The sequence below is a fragment of the Erythrolamprus reginae genome, chromosome 1, assembly GCF_031021105.1.
Source record: "Erythrolamprus reginae isolate rEryReg1 chromosome 1, rEryReg1.hap1, whole genome shotgun sequence".
Taxonomy (NCBI): Eukaryota; Metazoa; Chordata; class Lepidosauria; order Squamata; family Dipsadidae; genus Erythrolamprus; species Erythrolamprus reginae.
Window position 1 is genome coordinate 130,551,169 of NC_091950.1, and position 20,603 is coordinate 130,571,771.

General features: G+C 42.2%; 1 protein-coding gene across 2 annotated transcripts in view; it reads left to right on the forward strand.

Moving 5' to 3' along the window:
* Positions 1-20,603, forward strand: part of DUSP8 (dual specificity phosphatase 8) — a 163,805-nt gene that overhangs the window by 51,905 nt on the left and 91,297 nt on the right. For both annotated transcript variants that reach the window (XM_070765026.1, XM_070765034.1), the window contains exon 3: positions 18,966-19,104. In XM_070765026.1, the coding sequence (XP_070621127.1) occupies positions 18,966-19,104 (139 nt within the window). The remainder of the gene's footprint in view (positions 1-18,965; positions 19,105-20,603) is intronic.

Below are 20,603 nucleotides of genomic sequence, written 5' to 3' on the forward strand. Positions count from 1 at the left end.
ATCAAATTATTGGATATTACATTGAAGCAATTAGAAAAGTACTGTACAACCAAATAGATTGACACCACTACCCCCTCTAATTGCAGCCCATTAGATATTGGAACATTGCTAACATGTCCACTCCAAGTCCTTCTGTTTATTAAAACTAGATATGCCCAATTCCTTCATATGTTTTATCCTCAAGTCCCTTAATCATCTTTGTTGCTTTTCTCTGCACTCTTTCTAGTGTCTCAATATCTTTTCTATATCGTGGTGACCAAAACTGGATGCAATATTTCAAGTGTGGCCTTACCAAGGCATTGTAAAGTATTAACACTTCACGTGATCTTGATTTTATCCCTCTGTTAATGTAATGTAGAACTGTGTTGGCTTTTTTGGCAGCTGCTGCATACTGCTGGCTCATATTTAAATGATTGCCTCCTAGGACTCGAAGACCCCTCTCATTGAGCCAGGTATCACTTATTCTGTACCTGTGCATTTGGTTTTTCTAGACTAACTAGAATCTTACTTTTTTCGCCATTGAATTTCATTTTGTTAGATAGGGCCCAATGATACAATTTATCTTCAGAAATCAACCAACCACTCTAAACCAACCAGAGAGTATTGCAATTTTGAGATTTGAACCCTAGTCACTCAAATCCATGTATTGCACCATCTCCCTTGAAAAGTTAAATATGGAACAATAAAATAGTCTATGCTGGATAGACTTCATTTCTGGCTTCTGTAATTTTATCACTTTATCCCACATGTTTTGAAGATGATCTGTGTTGCAAGTCAGGCACAGCATGACTGTGAGCTCTATTTATATAGTGCTTCCCAATCTGTGATCCTTGCAGGTATTAGAAATCACTCCTGATGCAGCTGCCAAAATAAAAATAATTTCAAGAATGCCCCAAATGTTAGGAAATTGCTAACTCTACAGTTTTGTTTTGTAATAGGATTTCTCAAGATTTTGGCTATTTTCATTTTTTTTTAAAAAAAGGTTAATATTTTATTTAATTTTGCGACTCCATACACACTGTTGAATGCTACTTATGATGTTTCCTAATAGTTTTCAGTACTGATGCAAAGATGTATATACAGTGATCCCTCGAGTTTCGCGATCTCGTTCTTCGCGAAACGCTATATCGCGATTTTTCCACCCGATGACGTCATACGTCATCACCAAGAGTCACTTCTCTGTCTCTTTCTCTTTCTTTCCTGTCATTCTCTGCTTCAATCATTTTCTCATTTCTCTTCCTTCCTTTCTCATCTTTCTTTCTCTCTCTCTTTCTCTATCTTGCTTCTTCCTCTCTCACACTCTCTTCCTCCCTCTCTCATCTCTTTCTTTCCTTCTCTCTCTTTCTCTATCTCTCCCCCTCTTGCTCTCGAGCGGCCGCCTAGCAGCTGATCTGCTCGGCAGCGCAGCACCAGCGAGGAGCCGAAGATCCGGGTTTCCCCACCCGGATCTTCGGCTCCTCGCTGGTCCCCAATTCCGCCAACATCAGGCTCTCCACACGCCCTTTCGCCGTAACACGAGAGCCTTCCGAAAACTCTTTCCGAGCGCCTCAGAGCAGCACCCCCACCCCCACCCCTCTTTGATTCCCTCAACCCGCCCGGCCCCTCGCTCCCCTTTTCCACACTCCAACTGAGAGAGGAGTCCGTGCTGCTTCGGCTGCCGTGTTTCCTTCTCCCTCCTCCTCCTCTTCTTCCCCGCTCTTCCATCCTCCGCCGCCGAGGTCGCCAGGAAGGGAGAAGAAGAGTCAATGAACGGCGCCAGCCGCCGCCTCGCCCAATGCAAAGCGCGAGAGCCCAGACCCGGAGGCAACCCGCTTGCTGTCCGCGGCGCTTCGAGTTTCTCCTCCCGGAGGCGCGCTCGGCACTCGCTGCAGCGGGGGAAGACCCAGGGAAGGTTCCTTTGTCCGCTGCCCACGGAAAGGGGAAACCCGGATCTTCAGCTGCAGCGAGCGTCGAGCGCGCCTCCAGGAGGAGAAACTCGAAACGCCGTGGACAGCGAGCGGGTTGCCTCTGGGTCTGGGCTCTCGCGCTTTGCATTGGGCGAGGCGGCGGCTGGCACCGTTCATTGACTCTTCTTCTCCCTTCCTGGCGCTCGCTGTCCGCGGCGCTTCGAGTTTCTCCTCCCGGAGGCGCGCTCGGCGCTCGCTGCAGCCGAAGATCCGGGAGGAGAAACTCGAAGCGCCGCAGACAGCGAGCGGGTTTTTGACCCATCTCATTTTTCGGAATTCAAAATGTTTTTATTGTACGCAGAGAAAAAAGTTTGTTTTCTCTGTAGCAGTTCATTGATTACATAAATGCAACACACTATAGCTTTTTTATACATAGCGTAAAGTTAAAAAAAACAATAATTGACGTGTTATCTTCATTTTAGATGTCAAAAGTTTTTTGTGGCTCCCGGTGTTTACTTTTTTGTGGGAAACTGGTCCAAAAGGCTCTTTGATTGTTTAAGGTTGCCGGCCCCTGTACTAGGCTGTGGTCACCCATCACATTTATTTTATAAGAATATCTTGAGGAATTATGTGAAATCCAGATAAATTTTTCTAGATTACGGAATAAGCATTGTTTTTGTTGCCACATATTATCCATTCTATTTTTTCTAATCTGCTGGTTTAGTGCTTAGAGGCTTTAAGGATTTATTGCTCTATGTGGTTGAATTTTACAGTCCAAAATAAGTACTATAAAAATGGAGTCTGTGTTTCATGTTGCTACTGAATTTCAGTGATGCAATCTGATTGTTTCCCAGAAGCACAAGAATGGGGGTTGAGAGATTGCAAATCATGGATTGTCTACCTGTTAATAAATGAAGATGATATCAGAGGCTTGTTTTATTTTGTCAGCTGTCTCTGCATTTTAAAAGTTAAAATGATTGAATAAAAAATAAGGTAAGTTCAGGCAGGTAATTGGCAAGGGCGGAATTAAAATCAGCATGCCCATGGGCACCATGCTTCTCGTGTATATTGTATATATTGTTCCATACACAGTGGTACCTCTACCTACGAACGCCTATATTTACAAACTTTTCTAGATATGAACCGGGTGTTCAAGATTTGTTTGCCTCTTCTCACAAACCATTTTCCATTTATGAACCCGAGCCTCCAAAACTGTAACTGGAAAAGGCGAGGAGAAGCCTCCATGGGGCCTCTCTAGGAATCTCCTAGGAGGAAACAGGGCCTCCACCCTCCCTGTGGTTTTCCCAGTCGCACGCATTATTTGCTTTTATGTTGATTCCTATGGGAAAAATTGCTTCTTCTTACAAACTTTTCTACTTAAGAACCTGATCATGGAATGAATTAAGTCTGTAAGTAGAGGCACCACTGTATATAGATCATAAATAAGCCTTCCTCTTCTCTTTATGTTGGATGCCCTATTTAAAGTATGGTAGAAATAATTGTAATCTGTTAATTAGTTTTTTCCCCTCCTCTTAAAGTTGTGGCTAGAGTCATTTCTCTGTATGCTAGTGAGATGGGAAAAAACTTAATGAGATAATTAAAGAAGCACATTTGTTGGAATCATGAGCCTTGGGTATTCAAAAAGTTGGTGGACTCTCCAGATTTTGTTCAAGTTGAGCTCTGCCTCTTTTAGGTCCTTTAAGTTACCTTGAATTGTAGTTGTGCATGGGATAGAAGAAAATTAATTGTGTGCATTGGATTCCACATCAGCCAGGATTTTTGACATTGTCTGTTGCATTCCCATCAACACTTGCATCTTGCTACACATGGAAGGCAACATGTCTTCAGCCATTATGAAAATATTTTTTCCTACAGATTGTCCTTTGGAATGCATTACTACCTTTAAAACAGGGGTCTCCAATCTTGGCAACTTTATAACTTGTGGATGGACTTCAACTCCCAGAATGCCTCAGCCGGAACATACTGACTGAGGAATTCTGGGAGTTGAAGTCCACAAGTCATAAAGTTGCCAAGGTTGGAGAATCCTGCTTTAGAGCCCGCTTCATTTGGATGATATTGGCGGGAGGGCTTCAGTAAAGTCAGCGCCATTTGAAAGTGTTCAGGGGGACATGTTACTTCACAGATGCTGGATTCTACAAAATTCAGGAACATAGCAGCTCTCTTATTACACAACATCATCACATTGTATTGCCACCAATCTTGGCCTTCATTGCTGTGACTATTTAGCAAACAAGCCCAATACATTGAAAAGAAGGCTTGAGTTTTTCTTTGGTCACTAGTGTTGCTTCTTCGGCTTTTTTTGGAAGGAGAAAGAACAAGTGGAGGGCACTGGCAAAGTAATTTGGTCTTCTGTTGTTACACGAAGCCTTCTAGTTATAATGGGGGAGGGGTTGGAGGTGAGTGGAACTGCTGCTGCTGAATAGCAGATGGCAGGAAGGGTGACATCATAGGCACAATTGTCCTACCCCATTATTCTTCCTGACAGGCCCCTACCCTCCTTTATTGTTTCCTGTGGACATAATTGGAAGTTTGGGAAGGGGGAAAGAAAAGCTTGCCAGAGTTCCTAAAATAAAAGTCCTCCCTTTTGAGTAAATTGTTACTTAGTCCTCGTCAGATTCAGATTATTTCAAGAGCAGTGTAAGTAGATAATGATCAGAAAGAAGCAAGCCCGCCTTCTGACTTGTAATTTGAGAGAACGGCACTTAAAGAAAAGGGAGAGGAGAGAGAAGAATTTAGGCACGCTCTGTAAAATGTGAAATAGGAAGAAACTTGTGTCAATGAGCTTTGCAAATGATACCCATTCTAGAGCAGGTGTTCACTGGGGACTTACAGGAGATTGTCTTCAACATTTCTGCATGGGACGGCTAGGGCAGTGATGGCAAACCTTTTTTGGTTTGGGTGCCAAAATGGCGCACATGCGAGCGATAGCATGAGTGCGTATGCCCATAACCATAATGCAATGCCCTGCCCCCATACATACTCACAATCCCACATTGCCCTCCTGTGCATGCGCTCAGCCCTTACTAAAGCTTGCAGACCCCAGGGTTCAGGGAAGCCTCCTAAAATCAGCCCAACCGGAAGTTCTGGTTGGCCCATTGGCCCGTTTTTTGCCATCCTCAGGCTTCAGGAGGCTTTCCTGAAGCCTGGGGAGAGCAAAAACAGCCAAAAAGCAGCTGGCCAGTGCATGCATGCAAGCCTGAGCTGACATAGGGCAACCCCTCACCTGCCCTCAAGATATGGCTCCACGTGCCATCCGTTCACCATCACTGTGCTAGGGGAAGTCACTCAGAGGTGGGGTTGAAGTGCTTTCTGATTATGTTCTACTCTACCTGGCATTGTAGTCTTATCTATCTAGAAGAGACCATGGAACCCAATTTTTTAAAAGCAGTTTTTGGTTTGAGGTAGATGAAGACAAATAAATGGAGATTTAATCTCAGACAAGGTTGAAATCTCACAGGTAATGAGACTAAATAGCAAAAGCATTTAGACTTATATACAGCCTCACAGTACTTTACAGCCCTCTGTAAATGGTTTACAGAGAGTCAGCATATTGCCCCCAACAATCTGGGTCCTCATTTTACCGACCTTGGAAGGATGGAAGGCTGAGTCAACCTTGAACCTACTAAGATTCGATGTGCCAAACTGCTGACAGCCAGTGATCAGCAGAAGTAGCTTGCAGTACTGCCCTCTAACCACTGCACACTGCACAAGTGTTCTTGATGGAGCTTTATCGCCCATTTTGAATAGCTTTTCATTCTTCCTGAGGACCTAAAAGGGAAGCTTGAGAGTCTGTTTGGACTCTGCACTATCTCTGCATTTCCTTGGCAAGCACTGATGATTGTGATAGCCAAGAGTCCTTTTTACCAGCTTATACCAGATGCAGAATATCTGGAGAGGCTCTGCTGCTAAATAGAGTCTTCATGGAGCTGCTTTTGAAGATGACTCATAAATTTCACTGAAGCAGAAGAAAGCTTTTGATGACGGACTGATTCTGTGGCTCTTATTCTACATAGTTGCATTAGTTCCCAGTGTGTTTCTCTGCCTCGTTTGAAGTGCTTGCATTTCTTAGACAGTTTGGAGCCAAGCAACTTGAAGAAAATTGTTCGCCCAAGTCAACCTGCCCATGCTTTAAAATCTGGAACGGACATTCTTCCATTTTAGGGCTGCTTTTTTGAGGGGGTTGCCTTCAAATCTATTTTTATTTCTGTCGACTGCCTGGAAATCCCCTGCAGTTTTCTTGGCAAGATTTCAGAAGTGGTTTGCCATTGCCTTATTTCTAGGATTGAGAGAAAATGGCTGCCTCAAGGCTATGCAGTTTGGCTTTGTGCCTAAAAAAGGACTAAAACTCACAGTCTCCCAGTTTCTAGCCTGATGCCTTAACCAATATAAAAAACTGGCACTCTCTTAACAGCTTCTAATCATTAAACAGGAGAGAAGAGAGAGACTTCTGGGAATTTTGGGAATGCCTTGCTGTTTATCTCTGCTGGATCCCATCTTTTCTAGTGACCCCCATTACTACAGTAAATGGCTGTATTTTTTCCTCAGCAAATTTGTCCAGGGATTGGTTGTACCGGTTGTTTGTATTTTGTATAGTATTTTATACTATCTTTATTTCTGGGTTTCATGCTACTTTTTATTAATGACGTCAGGTGGCAGCACTCTCGTCCATTTTGTCCCGCGGTTCTCTAGGCTCCTAATCTCAACATTCTCTGTTTCACAAGTTCATGAAAAGAGCTGTAAATTTGTGTCCTCCATCCATCGGTACCCAACCTGGGACATCTCAACCTAGGTACCCCTACAAGCCCTTGAGGCCCACTTTGCTTTGCTACTTTACCAATAATAATAATAATAATAATAATAATAATAATAATAATAATAATAATAATAATAATAATAATAATAATACTTATTATTATTATTATTATTATTATTATTATTATTATTTGTTAGATTTGTATGCCGCCCCTCTCCGAAGACTCGGGTCAGCTCACAACAATAAAAACAATATTATAGCAAAAAAAATCTAATATTAAAAGAAGCATATAAAACCCCATCATATATTTAAAAAGCAAACAGCATATTCATACCAAACATATAAAGAAACCTGGGGGGAAAGGTGTCTCAACTCCCCCATGCCTGGTGGTATAAGTGAGTCTTGAGTAATTTACGAAAGACAAGGAGGGTAGGGGCAGTTCTAATCTCCGTGGGAAGTTGATTCCAGAGGGCCGGGGCCACCACAGAGAAGGCTCTTCCCCTGGAGCCCGCCAAATGACATTGTTTAGTCGACGGGACCCGGAGAAGGCGAACTCTGTGGGACCTTATCGGCCGCTGGGATTCGTGCGATAGTAGACGGTTCCGGAGGTAATCTGGTCCAATGCCATAAGGTGGCATTCCTAGTGGCGATCACCTCCACTCGAAGGATCTCTGAGCTTGCCTTGTCTGTTGGTGCAAGGGACATGCGGGAGGCATGTGTGCCTGTCCAGGGGGAAGGGCCTGCACAGGGTTGCATGTGCATGCATGGGTGGATGGGAGGTGGGTCATATGTGCATTGCATTATGGGTGCTTCGCAGTAATGAGTTTTAAAACTCGTTGCTAGTGGTTCACACACATGCAGAAGTGTCCTGGGTGGGTGGGTGGAGCCTCCTACTAGCAGTTCATAGAACCAGGCTGAACTAGAAGCAACCCACCACTGGTGCTTTGGGTACCTGGTGCTGAAAAGGATAGCCAACAGTGACTTAAGAGAAAGGAGGCAAAGCATTTTTTAGGCACTGAGAAATAAGAGAGTGTTCAGAAGTGACTTGGGTAGATGACTCCCGGATTCATTTATGACATAAGCAGGTATGTATGTTTCTTGTGAAATTCTTTATTATAACCAGGTAGAGAGAAAGGTAGGATGAATTTATCCTGCTGTCCTATAGATTTCACTGGCTTTTACTTTTGGCACTGAATGCGAGCATTTTGGAAGAAGGTCTGATCAGTTTGTTTCTGTCTAATTTATACTACTAGTTTCTACCCCACCTGCAAAGCATAATTGATGGGGAAGTTGAAACCTGGACGATTTGGGTGATCTAATTGACTTGAGGGAACAGGGGGGTTTTTTGAATAGGAGAGAGAGGGGAAAATCCAAAAGAGTTTGTACTTCATGAATATGTGACATCATTAGTTCCCTTAGATGTACAAAACTGTTTTCTGAAATCCAAGCAAGTTAAAGAATAGCCTTTTTTTAAAAAAAATAACACTTTAAAAGATTTGGGGAGGATATGATATCCCATTATTTCAAAGATTCTTGCCGTGTATTCTCACAAAACAGGGAATATAAGATCTTGGTTGTTGTATCCTTGTAAATAGTTGGTTCCGTATGGAAACGCTGTCTGAGCGGGAAACAGGAAGTCGCGTCTGATTGGCTCAGATGCGGGCTGCTCTCTTTTGGCAGGAGCCGTAAATGTATAAAAAGAGCGGTTTCTCCCCAGGTTGAGCAGACGGTATTCCACTGATTGTCACTTACCTATAAGAGCTGAAATAAAGGAACCGTCTTTACCTAGCCTTGTCTCTGGACTTTTCACTGGCGACGACGGATGGAAGAACCACGCGTGCAAGATGAACAACCTTCAAATCGGCCGGGCTCCTGAGTTCTTCGATCCGGAGAAATCTTCCTGGGACGCCTACATAGCCAAGTTCGAGATCTTCCTCGAAGCCGTGGGAATAAGGGACGCCGACGCCGAACGAAAGCGGGCAATCTTCCTGAACTACTGCGGCCCAGAAATATTCGATCTCGCCCAGACTCTCACCGATCCGCTCCCAGCCAAATCCGTCGCTTGGGACGTCCTGCAAACCAAGCTCGCGAGCCATTTCAAGCCTACGAAACCAGCCGTCGTTTTCCGGCACCAGTTTTCAAGAATGGCCCAGCTCGAATCCGAATCCATTAATCAGTTCGTGACGCGTCTTCGAACGGTGCTTTCAAAATGCAAGTTTGATAGCCCGGAAGCTCGCCTCACTGATGCCTTAATTTTCGGCATGAGAAATGCCATGGTGCGGAACAAACTCCTCACCGAAGACGAGCCGTCTCTCCAGGCAGTAATCAAACTGGCACAAACCGCAGAGGTCGCCGACGCTGCTGCCAAAGAGCTGAAGGAGCACGACAAGCGAGAAGTCATCGCCAAGATCGACTCCACGTTTTCCCGCGCTGAGGCCCCAGACGACCTCAGCCCACCAGCCCTCAACGAGGACAGCTGTTTCCTGCTGCAGCATGTGGTAAACTGTGTACTTAAGGGGTGGCAGAATGACTCTGTAGAATCTGATTTATGTGATTTCAAAACCAAAAGACTGGAATTGTCATATGTTAAAGGTTGCCTGTTGTGGGGTGATAGAGTAATCATTCCTGAAAGTCTAAGGATCAAAGTACTCACAATGTTACATGTGGGCCATCCTGGGATTGTCAGGATGAAGGGCCTAGCTAGGGGGCACTTATGGTGGCCAGGTCTGGATACTGATATTGAAAAGTGGGTAGCCAAGTGTGATCCATGCCAAGAGTCGCGGCCTAACCCCCCAAAAACAACTCCAGCAGAGTGGGAACAACCTGCAGGGCCTTGGTCCAGGGTCCATATTGATTTTGCAGGGCCAGTGGGGTCACAATATTTCTTAATAGTGGTAGATGCATTTTCCAAGTGGGTGGAAATCATTGCAATGAATAATATAACTACGAGTGCCACCATTAAGGTTCTGCGCCATTTGTTTGCCACCCATGGCTGTCCTGACATCTTAGTGTCAGACAATGGCCCCCAATTGACAGCCAGGCAATTTGAATTATTTTTAGATAACTTGGGGGTCAGACATGCCCTCATCTCGCCTTACTCGCCCTGGGCTAATGGTTTGGCAGAACGATACGTTCGGGTTGCAAAAGAGACATTGCGCAGGTCAGGCCCTGGAGATGTACAACAGCATCTGGACCAATTCTTGTTAACACAACATATTACACCAAATTCTCACACACATGTAAGCCCTGCTGAAATACTAATGGGAAGGAAACTGAGATACCCACTGGATAGGTTACACCCAAGGTTTTGTACTCATAACCCTATGTATGTGAACCCTGAAAGACAAATGTATTTGGGTCAAAGTGTTTTTGCAAAGAATTTTGATGGGGGTTTGAATTGGATGAAGGGAACAATTGTACAACAAACTGCTCCTAAAACATACATTGTAAAATTGGATGATGGTCGAATGTGGAAGCGGCACATTGACCATGTACGAAAGCGCATTGAAACCTCCCCTGAGCAAACAGCTAAAACAGACTCTCCCACTCTAATAGACTGTAACGCGCAACCCGCTTTAATGGACATTCAAATGGACTTATGGAGTCAGGAAGGATCCTCCAGCGACGCCGAGCCATCTTCATCCTCAGAGGTCGGTGTTGTGCCTGCCCGATCGACTCAGTGGGCCGGAGCCCAAACCAGGCCCCAGCCGCACTGGGGAAGTGCAGGCGAACCGACCTCCACCGTTGGAAGCGAGGACTCAAATGAACTGCGCAGGTCGGAGCGAGCCTCGCGAAGACCAAGCAGATTGGAGGATTTCGTCACGTGGCTTTCTTGAGTGATGTATTCTGACTAAGGAGGGAGGGGTGTTGTATCCTTATAAATAGTTGGTTCCGTGTGGAAACGCTGTCTGAGCGGGAAACAGGAAGTCGCATCTGATTGGCTCAGACGCGGGCTGCTCTCTTTTGGCGGGAGCTGCAAATGTATAAAAAGAGCGGTTTCTCCCCAGGTTGAGCAGACGGTATTCCGCTGATTGTCACTTACCTATAAGAGCTGAAATAAAGGAACCGTCTTTACCTAGCCTTGTCTCTGGACTTTTCATTGGTTGTCTGCTTTAGCTGAGCACTTCTTGGAAGCTTTTACTCAGGATACATAGATGCGGAGGAGGTTAGGGTCATCCGTACCTTACATAATTTACATAATTGGTGGCTGTGGCAGGGAGGAGGGAATGATGACACAGTTTTAATGGCACAGAGTCCCCTCCCACCTTCCTCTCTAGAGAGATGCAGTTCCTTTAATAGAAACCATACAGAACTTCACCTGCCCAGTGGCCTCCATTTAGTAATCCTAATTTGACCAATTAATCCAACAGCTGCCCCTTAAAACACATTCATGCTTAACTGCTACATTTTCTATAGATAATGCCCTCTTATATTATGAAAAAGGTGGGAGAAGGAAAGGATGAATGTAGCTAGGATAGTCTTGCATTTAATTTCAGGAGAATGAAAATGTTCTCCTTCCCAGTCCGCAAATGGGCTACAAAATAAACCCTTGAGGGATCCTTGGTGCTCTCAGAAGGTACTTGTTTTCAGAAATTTCATTACCTTAACTAGGTAACAACATCAGTGCTAATAAAGAGTGATCTTTGCTCGTCAGTTGTATAAGATGTCTTATAAGATACTGCCTTCCATTGAGGATCTGTATACTGCACTAGTCAAAAAAGAGGGTGGTGAAAATATTTTCTGACCCCTCGCATCCTGGACACCAACTGTTTCAACTCCTACCCTCAAAACGTCGCTCCAGAGCACTACACACCAAGACAACTAGACACAAGAACAGTTTTTCCCCGAACGCCATCACTCTACTAAACAAATTCCCTCAACACTGTCAAACTTTTTACCAAATCTGCACTTCTATTTCTACTAGGTTTTTTTCCTCATCATTCCTATCATCCTTTTCCTCCCACTTAGGACTGTATGACTGTAACTTGTTGCTTGTATCCTAAGATTTTTATTAATATCGATTGTTTCTTCATTGCTTATTTGACCCCTATGACAATGATTAAGTGTTGTACCACATGATTCTTGACAAATGTATCTTCTTCTTCAATGTACGCTGACAAATTCCTTGTGTGTCCAATCACACTTGGCCAATAGCACAGAAATTGTAGGCAGTAATGAGGCTATTATATTGTTCTATGTGTTCCTCTTTCTTTCAAGAAAAGGTGTGGATCAGGCACTTTAAAGGGCAAGGGGCTGTTGAATGATAGGTACAGGTAAATGGGAAAATCTGAAGTTAGAAACAATCCAAAGGCTTGCAGTGGGAAGAAGGGGCGCCCAAGAATTCTACAGGAGAATTCTAAGGAAGATCTGAAATAGCAGAAGCATAATAGGAAAAAAGTATATAAACGAAGGGACTTGGTGCTCTCTGATTGATCTGTCTGTCTGTCTGTTGGTCTGTCTATCTATCTATTTATCATCTATCTATCTATCTATCTATCTATCTATCTATCTATCTATCATCTGTCTATATATCATCTATCTATCATCTATCTATCTATCTATCTATCTATCTATCATCTATCTATCTATCATATCTATCTATCTATCATCTATCTATCTATCATATCTATCTATCTATCATGTATCTATCTATCATGTATCTATCCCTCCCTTCTCTGGAGACTCAGGGCGGCTTACAACATTTAGAATAAATACATAGACATAGCATATTAGAAATCAAAGTTAAAACTAGATCAATTCAAATCCTAAAACCCATTAAAATACTAAAATCCAATTTAAACAACTTAAAAACCCAGGTCTTAAAAACCATTCAGTCACATTTATCCATATCTCAGTCATAGCGTGGGCTGGAGCAGAATATTTATATCTAATATCTTGCATTAGCATGGATGATGTTACCTAGATAGGTAATGAAATGTCTACAAGAAAACAAGCAAGCATGGGGAATGCCAAGAACCCCTCAGTTCAACCCTGAGTTACAAATATTCTCCTTCAAAGTATATACAAATACTTGGACATCTCATGCATTAGGGAATTGTTAACTCTTAATCAACGATTCACAATAGGCATCATTTCTTCCATTTCTGGTTAAAGGGAAAGAGATCCTTTTTGAGCTGAAACAAATCATGTCTGCCCTCGCTCACTATCCTTTGCCCTTCTGAACTCTGTCCAGGCAGCCCCGTGTTTACTCAGCGTAGGTTGCTTCTGCATTGCCAGAGCTTGTCTGGCATTTCTGTTGCCTGAAACCCTATAACTTTAATAAGATATAAACTCTGTGCATCTATCTGCCGTTGCTCGGCAACTCTTCAATAATGCCCCAAACAAAGCACTTGCCATGTGCAACCTATCCTAATTCCAACTGTAGGATAATTCTGCTTCCGAGGCTGCAAATTTCCTCCATGGTTAGCAGTCCTGTCATGTTAGTTTGTTCTTTTACCTGTAGCAGCAAGCAGGGTAAATCTAGGCTGTGCATAAATGTCCCTTTTTTACAATCATATTTGAGTCTAGGAACTGAGGATTATTTCTATGTCCTCTTTGAGTGTGTTTTACATGGCCAAATGTGTACTGATTTTGAACTAATGACATTTTAAATGACACAATGGACAAACAATCATTAGATTATTCCCCCTTGAAATGCTACAGGTAGTCCTCATCCTATAAACCACAAAGGAGCCCAAAATTTATTTTGCTAGGTGAAACATTTGTTAAGTGAATTTGCTCCATTTTATGATATTTTTTGTGTGTGCCGCAGTTGTTTAAGTGAATCATTTCAGTTGTTAAGTTAGTAACACAGTCATTAAGTTAATCTGGTTTCCCCATTGACTTGTCAACAGGTCGCAAAAGGTGATCACATGACCCTGGGACACTGCAACGATCATAAATATGATCCAATTGCCAAGCAACTGAATTTTAATCATGCGATCCTTTGCTCTGCAGCAACGGTCCTAAGTGTGAAAAACGATCATAAGCTGTGAAGGGCTGCCAAAATTTTTACTACCACACTGTGGGCATGGCTTATGCAGGACACTCTGCATTTTCTTTCAATATCTTTCAGTGCAAATTGGGTGCTCTGGGGTAGAGCTCCATTTTTGCTACCCCATTGCGTTTCCTCCCATCCGGCCAGTAGCTCAGCCCTGATCATAAGTCACTTTTTTCAGTGATGTTATAACTGCGAACGGTCACTAAATGAGCTGTTGTAACTTGAGGACTACCTGTAACTCCTGCTCTGTTGCATAGGATTCTTATGTAACACTGTTTCTAACATGCACATCAGGAAACCAGGGGTGGGCTCCTACTTACGTCGCTGCTAGTTTGTAACACAGTGTTTTTGCATGCATGCACGTTCCCTCATATAATTTGGCTTTTGCACATGCTCAGTAGCTGGAATCCGCACCAAACACAGCTGAGGAGCTGATCAGCTGTGCTTCAGGTGAAGGAATAAAGGCCAGTTTCAACCTAGGGGCAGGTGGGAGGGCCTGTTTTCAAGCAGCGGCAGAAGAAACAACATCCAAACAGTAAAACAGTCATCAAAATTTTTTTAAAAGATGGCGGCACCCACGACCGGCACTGACTGAACTGGGTTCATGATGCCATTCTGACATCACCAGTCAGTCGCTAGTGATTCGGGTGACCTGGTCCAAACTGGGAGGAACCCACCCCTGCAAGATACAGACATGAAACAGTCAATCATTTTCTTAAATGTGATGAAAAGCTCTCAAGTTCAAAATGAAAACGTTGGATGAAAGATGAAACATTTTCTTCTTCCCCCTCAAAGAAAAAGTGCTCCAGTTGCCTTTGGAACATCTTTGAGGCAACTATGACCCGGAAGAATGAAAATCTTCACAGACCTTTACAATATTGCCATGTTGTTAACGTTTTCCAAGCAAAAATATTTGTTCTGTTACTCTGGACTGAGAGTGCTGTTGCCATTCAGATAAATGAAATGAACAAAATAAGAGCAATGCTCTCTGCTTCTTTGGGACCCTGATTTTAAGTTTATACGTGCATGTTTATGCATGTTTGGCAATGATGGAACAGCTAGAAACCCACTCTATTTTAGAGGGAAGTTTTTCTCTCTTCCAGTCACAATGCCCGATGATCCTTCTGCTTTTTGATTCAATTCCTCATGAGTTTTGGATATCATGAGCAAAAGCAAACACCCCTTTCCCTTGGAAATAGTTAGTGAAATATCTGGCATGCCTGATAATTATTTCCGAAATTCTCTGATAGGGGGTTTGTTTTGACAGTCATAATTGAGAATTAGATCAGCATCCCTGAAGTTTCATGCTGTCAGGCAGACATGAGTCAATCGGAAGGAATATGTTGTAAGTTGCCAGGCAACTCCACATACTTAAACAGGTCCAGGGAATTCAAAATAATGAAACAGAACCTGTTTTATGTGTGAATTTGCAAGTGGGTTTCACCCATTCTTCCGTGTCCAGAGAAAGGTATCTTAACTGTCAAATTTGTTCGGGCTTGTATGGCCTTTTCAAATGTCTTGGAATTGTATAAAAATATATTCCCTACTCCTCAGTTAATAAAATGCACTCAAACACCATCTTGGAAATGGTTGTGTTCCAGTGGAATTATTCCAAATGGATTATCGTATTCTTACTCTGTGAAGATGCTCCTAGCGCCATTGTTAATTTATTCTGCAATTTGGGATGCTGTGAACTCGGTGCTAAATTTCCTTTTCTAGTGAGTAGCTTGAGTAGAGGAATTTGCCACTGCATATGGTACATTCCCATATCAGCTTTATTTTTGCTGTTCATTTTCAATACATTCATCAAGCTTCATTATCCCAACTGGCCCCTGTGAAGATGCCACATCTGATTTGCTATCTAAAATGCATGCCTGTGTCTTAAGAGGAATGTGTTGGCAGCACCTGCATACTAATGGAATACGCTGTTTCCCCTCAAACCTGAAATGGCAGATCAGCAGGCTGTTATGCTGACTATAATTAATCCATCATTTTATCCTATCCATACTTGTGTTAATTGTGTGAATTCCACACTAAATGCCTCATGTTCCCCGCCAGCCCACTCCCCTATTTCTATATATTGGGTACTGAGCAAGTACAGATGCAAAAGGAAGGGGACGATGAAGGGAAGAAGCTGCAGCTGTCTCTAGTTCTGCTTGTTGGAGTTTTTGAAGGTAAACATGTTTTCTTCTGCTTGCAACCTAGCAACTCAATGGCCATTGGGTAAATGAGATTGTAGCGTAAGCTATTCTTGTAGCCGGAGAATCCTTTGCATGGAAGCAGAGAATGCCTGTTTCTGCTTTCCTGAGGCTCTGCCTTTCCAACTCATACTAGGATCAGTTATCCTGGATCAGGAAAGGGGTAAGGGGAACACTTTCAGTGTCGGGGAAAGGGCTATATTGATATTTCTGATTCTCTTCTTTAACCTTTGTAGAAATCTGAGTGGGCAATGTAATCAGGTGTCTTCCTTCCTTCCTTCCTTCCTTCTTTCTGTCCTTCCTTCCTTCCTTCCTTCCATCCTTCCTTCCTTCCTTCCTTCCTTCTTTCTGTCCTTCCTTCCTTCCGTCCTTCCTTTCTTCCTTCCGTCCTTCCTTCCTTCCATCCTTCCTTCCTTCCTTCCTTCTTTCTGTCCTTCCTTCCTTCCTTCCATCCTTCCTTCCTTCCGTCCTTCCTTCCATCCGTCCTTCCTTCCTTCTTTCTGTCCTTCCGTCCTTCCTTCCTTCCATCCGTCCTCAAAGTGATGGGGTACATAAGATCAGGACCAGGTGCTGATTTCTACACTTTTAGGATCATTAAAGAAAACTGCCCCATTAGAGTTTCCAGAGTGCAACTATAAATCAATAAACATTCCAAATAATTTCAACTCAATCATTGTTGAGTCTATAACTTTTTTGCGGGGTGGGTGGGGGGGTTATAACACATTGAACATTTCTGCATGATGAAAATGATCTTGATTTTAAATTCCTTCCAGTATTGTTATAGTCATGGAACAAATTGGAAAGAGCTGTGTGTTCTCTCATTCTCCCCCCCCCCCCACCAACCTTATCTGTAGTTGGCTTCTCTCTCTCTCTGCCTTTCTGTAACCTTGCTTCATCGCAGCTGCCTTTCTCTGACAGCAGAATGATAGATGTGCTTTGCTCCAGAGGGCAGAAGGCCACCAGCTCGGAAGGACGGCGTATGCCACTGATCAGCCTATTCAGTGGGTGCGCTGAGCCATGGCACTATGAGGATTTCATCAGCCTTTAATGCATTAACCTTTCATTAGGCACAGCAACCCTTGCCTGTGCTTTGCTCTCTGCTTAGACTATTCATCTCATTGCTTGGCTATGCCATGCGCCTTGACATCATGAAGAAATCCCCTTCTATGGGGAGCCCTGATACATTGCATGCAGTTTTAATGCTGGTGAAACCTGTATCTGCTTTTCTGTAGAGATCACTGCAATGGACACAAATGAAGGCTGTATTAAAGAAATCTGATAACCTCCTTCTCTGAGCCTCAGTGGTGCAGTGGTTAGAGTGCAGGTCTGCAAGCTACTTCTGCTGATCACTGGCTGCCAGCAGTTTGGCAGATTGAATCTCAGTAGGCTCAAGGTTGACTCAGCCGTCTATCCATCCAAAGTCGGCAAAATGAGGACCCAGATTGTTGGGGGCAATATGCTGGCTCTCTGTAAACCATTTAGAGAGGGGCTGTAAAACACTGTGAAGTCTAAATGCTATTGCCATCTGTTCCCAGTCCTCAAGGGGCTGTGCATTTTGAATATATGCCACACCAAAAAATTAAGTGTTGGTTATGACCTATAAAGCCCTTCATGGCACCGGACCAGATTATCTCAGGGACCGCCTTCTGCTGCACGAATCCCAGCGACCAGTTAGGTCCCACAGAGTGGGTCTTCTCCGGGTCCCATCAACTAATCAATGTCGCTTGGCGGGACCCATGGGAAGAGCCTTCTCTGTGGTGGCCCCGGCCTTCTGGAACCAACTCCCCCCAGAGATTAGAATTGCCCCCACCCTCCTTGCCTTTCGTAAGCTACTTAAAACCCACCTCTGCCGTCAGGCATGGGGGAACTAAGATATTCTTTCCCCCTAGGCCTTTACAAGTTTATGCATTACCATGTCTGTATGTATGTTTGGTTTTATAATAAGGGTTTTAACTGTTTTAATATTGGATTTTTATATACTGTTTTTATTACTGCTGTTGTTAGCTGCCCCGAGTCTACGGAGAGGGGCGGCATACAAATCCAATAAATAAACAAACAAAGAAACAAAGAAACAAACAAACAAATAATACTATGTAACGTATTGAGAAATAACTGATACCTAGCCAGGTGGACAAAAAGAGTTAATTTTAATATTGTATGGGGGGAATGACCTGCAGTCTAGTATACGCAAAGTTTGTTTCTGCTTTGGCTCTGAAAAAAGCTTTTTAACAATCTGGATGAAGAATGTTACATAGGTTTCAGCTTACATTCAAGGTTCTATATAAACACTCGAATAATTAATCCTCCCTGTCCTCGCATAATATCCAGATCAATCAAGTTAAGTTATTACTCTGGTTTTTTTTTAAAAAAAATTACAAATAATTCTTTCCCTGCAGTAAGAACACAATAAACAAATAATACTATTGTTTTTCATGGCATCCAGTTTCACTTTGCCTTTGTGATGCGAAGCAAAATTCGTCTCTCTATCCCTCCTCTTCCCCTTTATGGAAGTCAACAGTAGACTAAATTAATTGTATTTTTAAACTTTTGGATTAGTTTTTTGATAATGAGATGTGCCCCAGGGTTTCGTAAATGTAAAAAATGTGCCGCAGCTCAAAAAAGGTTGAAAATCACTGCCTTAACTCATATATCATATATATTCTCTCCTTATCTATCTATCTATCTATCTATCTATCTATCTATCTATCTATCTACCTACCTACCTACCTACCTACCTACCTACCTACCTACCTACCTACCTACCTACACACACACACACACACACACACATATATATATATATAATATATATATATCATATATATTCTCTCCTTATCTCTTATATCATATATATTCTCTCCCTCCCATCTACTTCTCTTCTTTTTTACTTTCTATCGTTATATATATTACTTAATGTCTATTCTCTTCCATATGTATTATATATTGGACAAAGAATAAAATAAAATAAAGATATGGTATGTCTGGAGAGGAATAATGAAGACATTTTTAATTGTTATTCCAACATGTTTTATAGCTCTCTAACATTTGTATTTTTTCAGTGCCATTTGCATCCTCTCACATGTTTTCTTTCGATGCTACTCTTGCAGGTGGAGGCAGAGAAACATCAAGATGTTGTGGTCTATGATCAGAGCACAAGGGATGTAAATGGGCTGGCAACCGACAGTTTCCTATCCATTCTTCTGGGCAAACTGGATAGTTGCTTCCACAGTGTCTCCATCCTCACAGGTAGGATTTGGCAGCAGTTGGGATGGTGGGCTGACTCCCCCCCACCCCCATATACTTGAAAGGCAGAAACCTGTGTCCATGTCAATGCAAACTTTGGTAAAATGGTGGAAGAAAAATGCTGGATACCTTACCTTGCTATTTAGTATGCCCTTGGGTAGGTAGGTAGGGCCATCCGATTGTGCAAAAAGTAATCTTAAAAAACTTTTGGTTGATAGGAATACAAGGAGCTAGAAAATATAATGCAATAAACCTCTAGAATGAAAAAAGAAATAAAAATGGACTAACTTTGTGACCAATCCTTGCATTTATAAATTTTGCAGGTCTATAAAGCAAAGAAAAGCTAAAGTAAAATTGTAAACACAGTCATGATGTCATTTAACAACTGCTTCGCTTAATGACTGAGTTGCCAGTCCCAGGTTTCACTAACACAAGAGTTATCAGTACCTGCTCATGAATTTCCTGGTGTGCTTATGACATCTTCTTGGTTAGTTTTAGTCAGAAAGGAAGCATTGCTGGTCCAAATGATAGCGATAAGGGACAGAGAATCGTTGGATTTTCTAATTTATATGGAACATATCTGAAATATTTAATGTGCATCCCACATTTGGTATTTTTTATAAATATGAGATTTGTTAAATCTGCATTCTGAAATTGTCCTTTTTTCCATATTGTGATTTTTTTCTTTGTTTATTTACTTGCTTTTTGTCAAAAAAGATTGTCTGGAGTGGTTTCCATTCTAAAGCAGGATGGGGAACCTACTTTTACCATAGTTTCAGCTGCCGAGACGATGTGCTATTATGTAACCAAGTTGTCTTGAAGAGGAATTGCATTAAAATTCCAGAGGAAAAGCTTTATATTCTGCAAAGCCACAGTTTTTCTTTTTTTAAAGTGATGGTTAACTGAGATTAAAGTGGGGATACACGATTATTATTGCGTTCAAAGTATATTTGTCAGTCTGAAATTTAAATGGTGAGAAAACGTGTGATGCATTTTTTTCGGTGGTATGGAGAGTTCATATGACAGAATATTTTGGATTATCTCTATGAGTGTTATCAGTCTTGAAATCTGGATGTCTGACCTGGATCTGCAAAACTGATACAGTGGAAGGTATCCTGCTTTCTTCTTCTATCACCATTTGTTCAACAGGAATTAATGCTTATTTTGAAAATTATTTTCGAAAATAATAGAAGGTACAGTTTGTTTCATGTAGGGTTTTCTGATTGTAGTTGTTAATGACATTCATTCTTTTGTGCTTTGAAGTCTATATTTCAATTGAATATTATATTGCTGGAAATACAATATATTACAGTGCTATCATATATGCTACTGTATGTATATTATACTGTTGTATATTAATACTCTTTTATAGTATATTCTATAACATACTAATGCTACTATATATTATATACTGTTAGTATATTGTGTGTGTGTGTGTGTGTAAAATATACTAATAGTCTTTAATATCATATTCTATATAATACAGTGGTACCTCATGATAC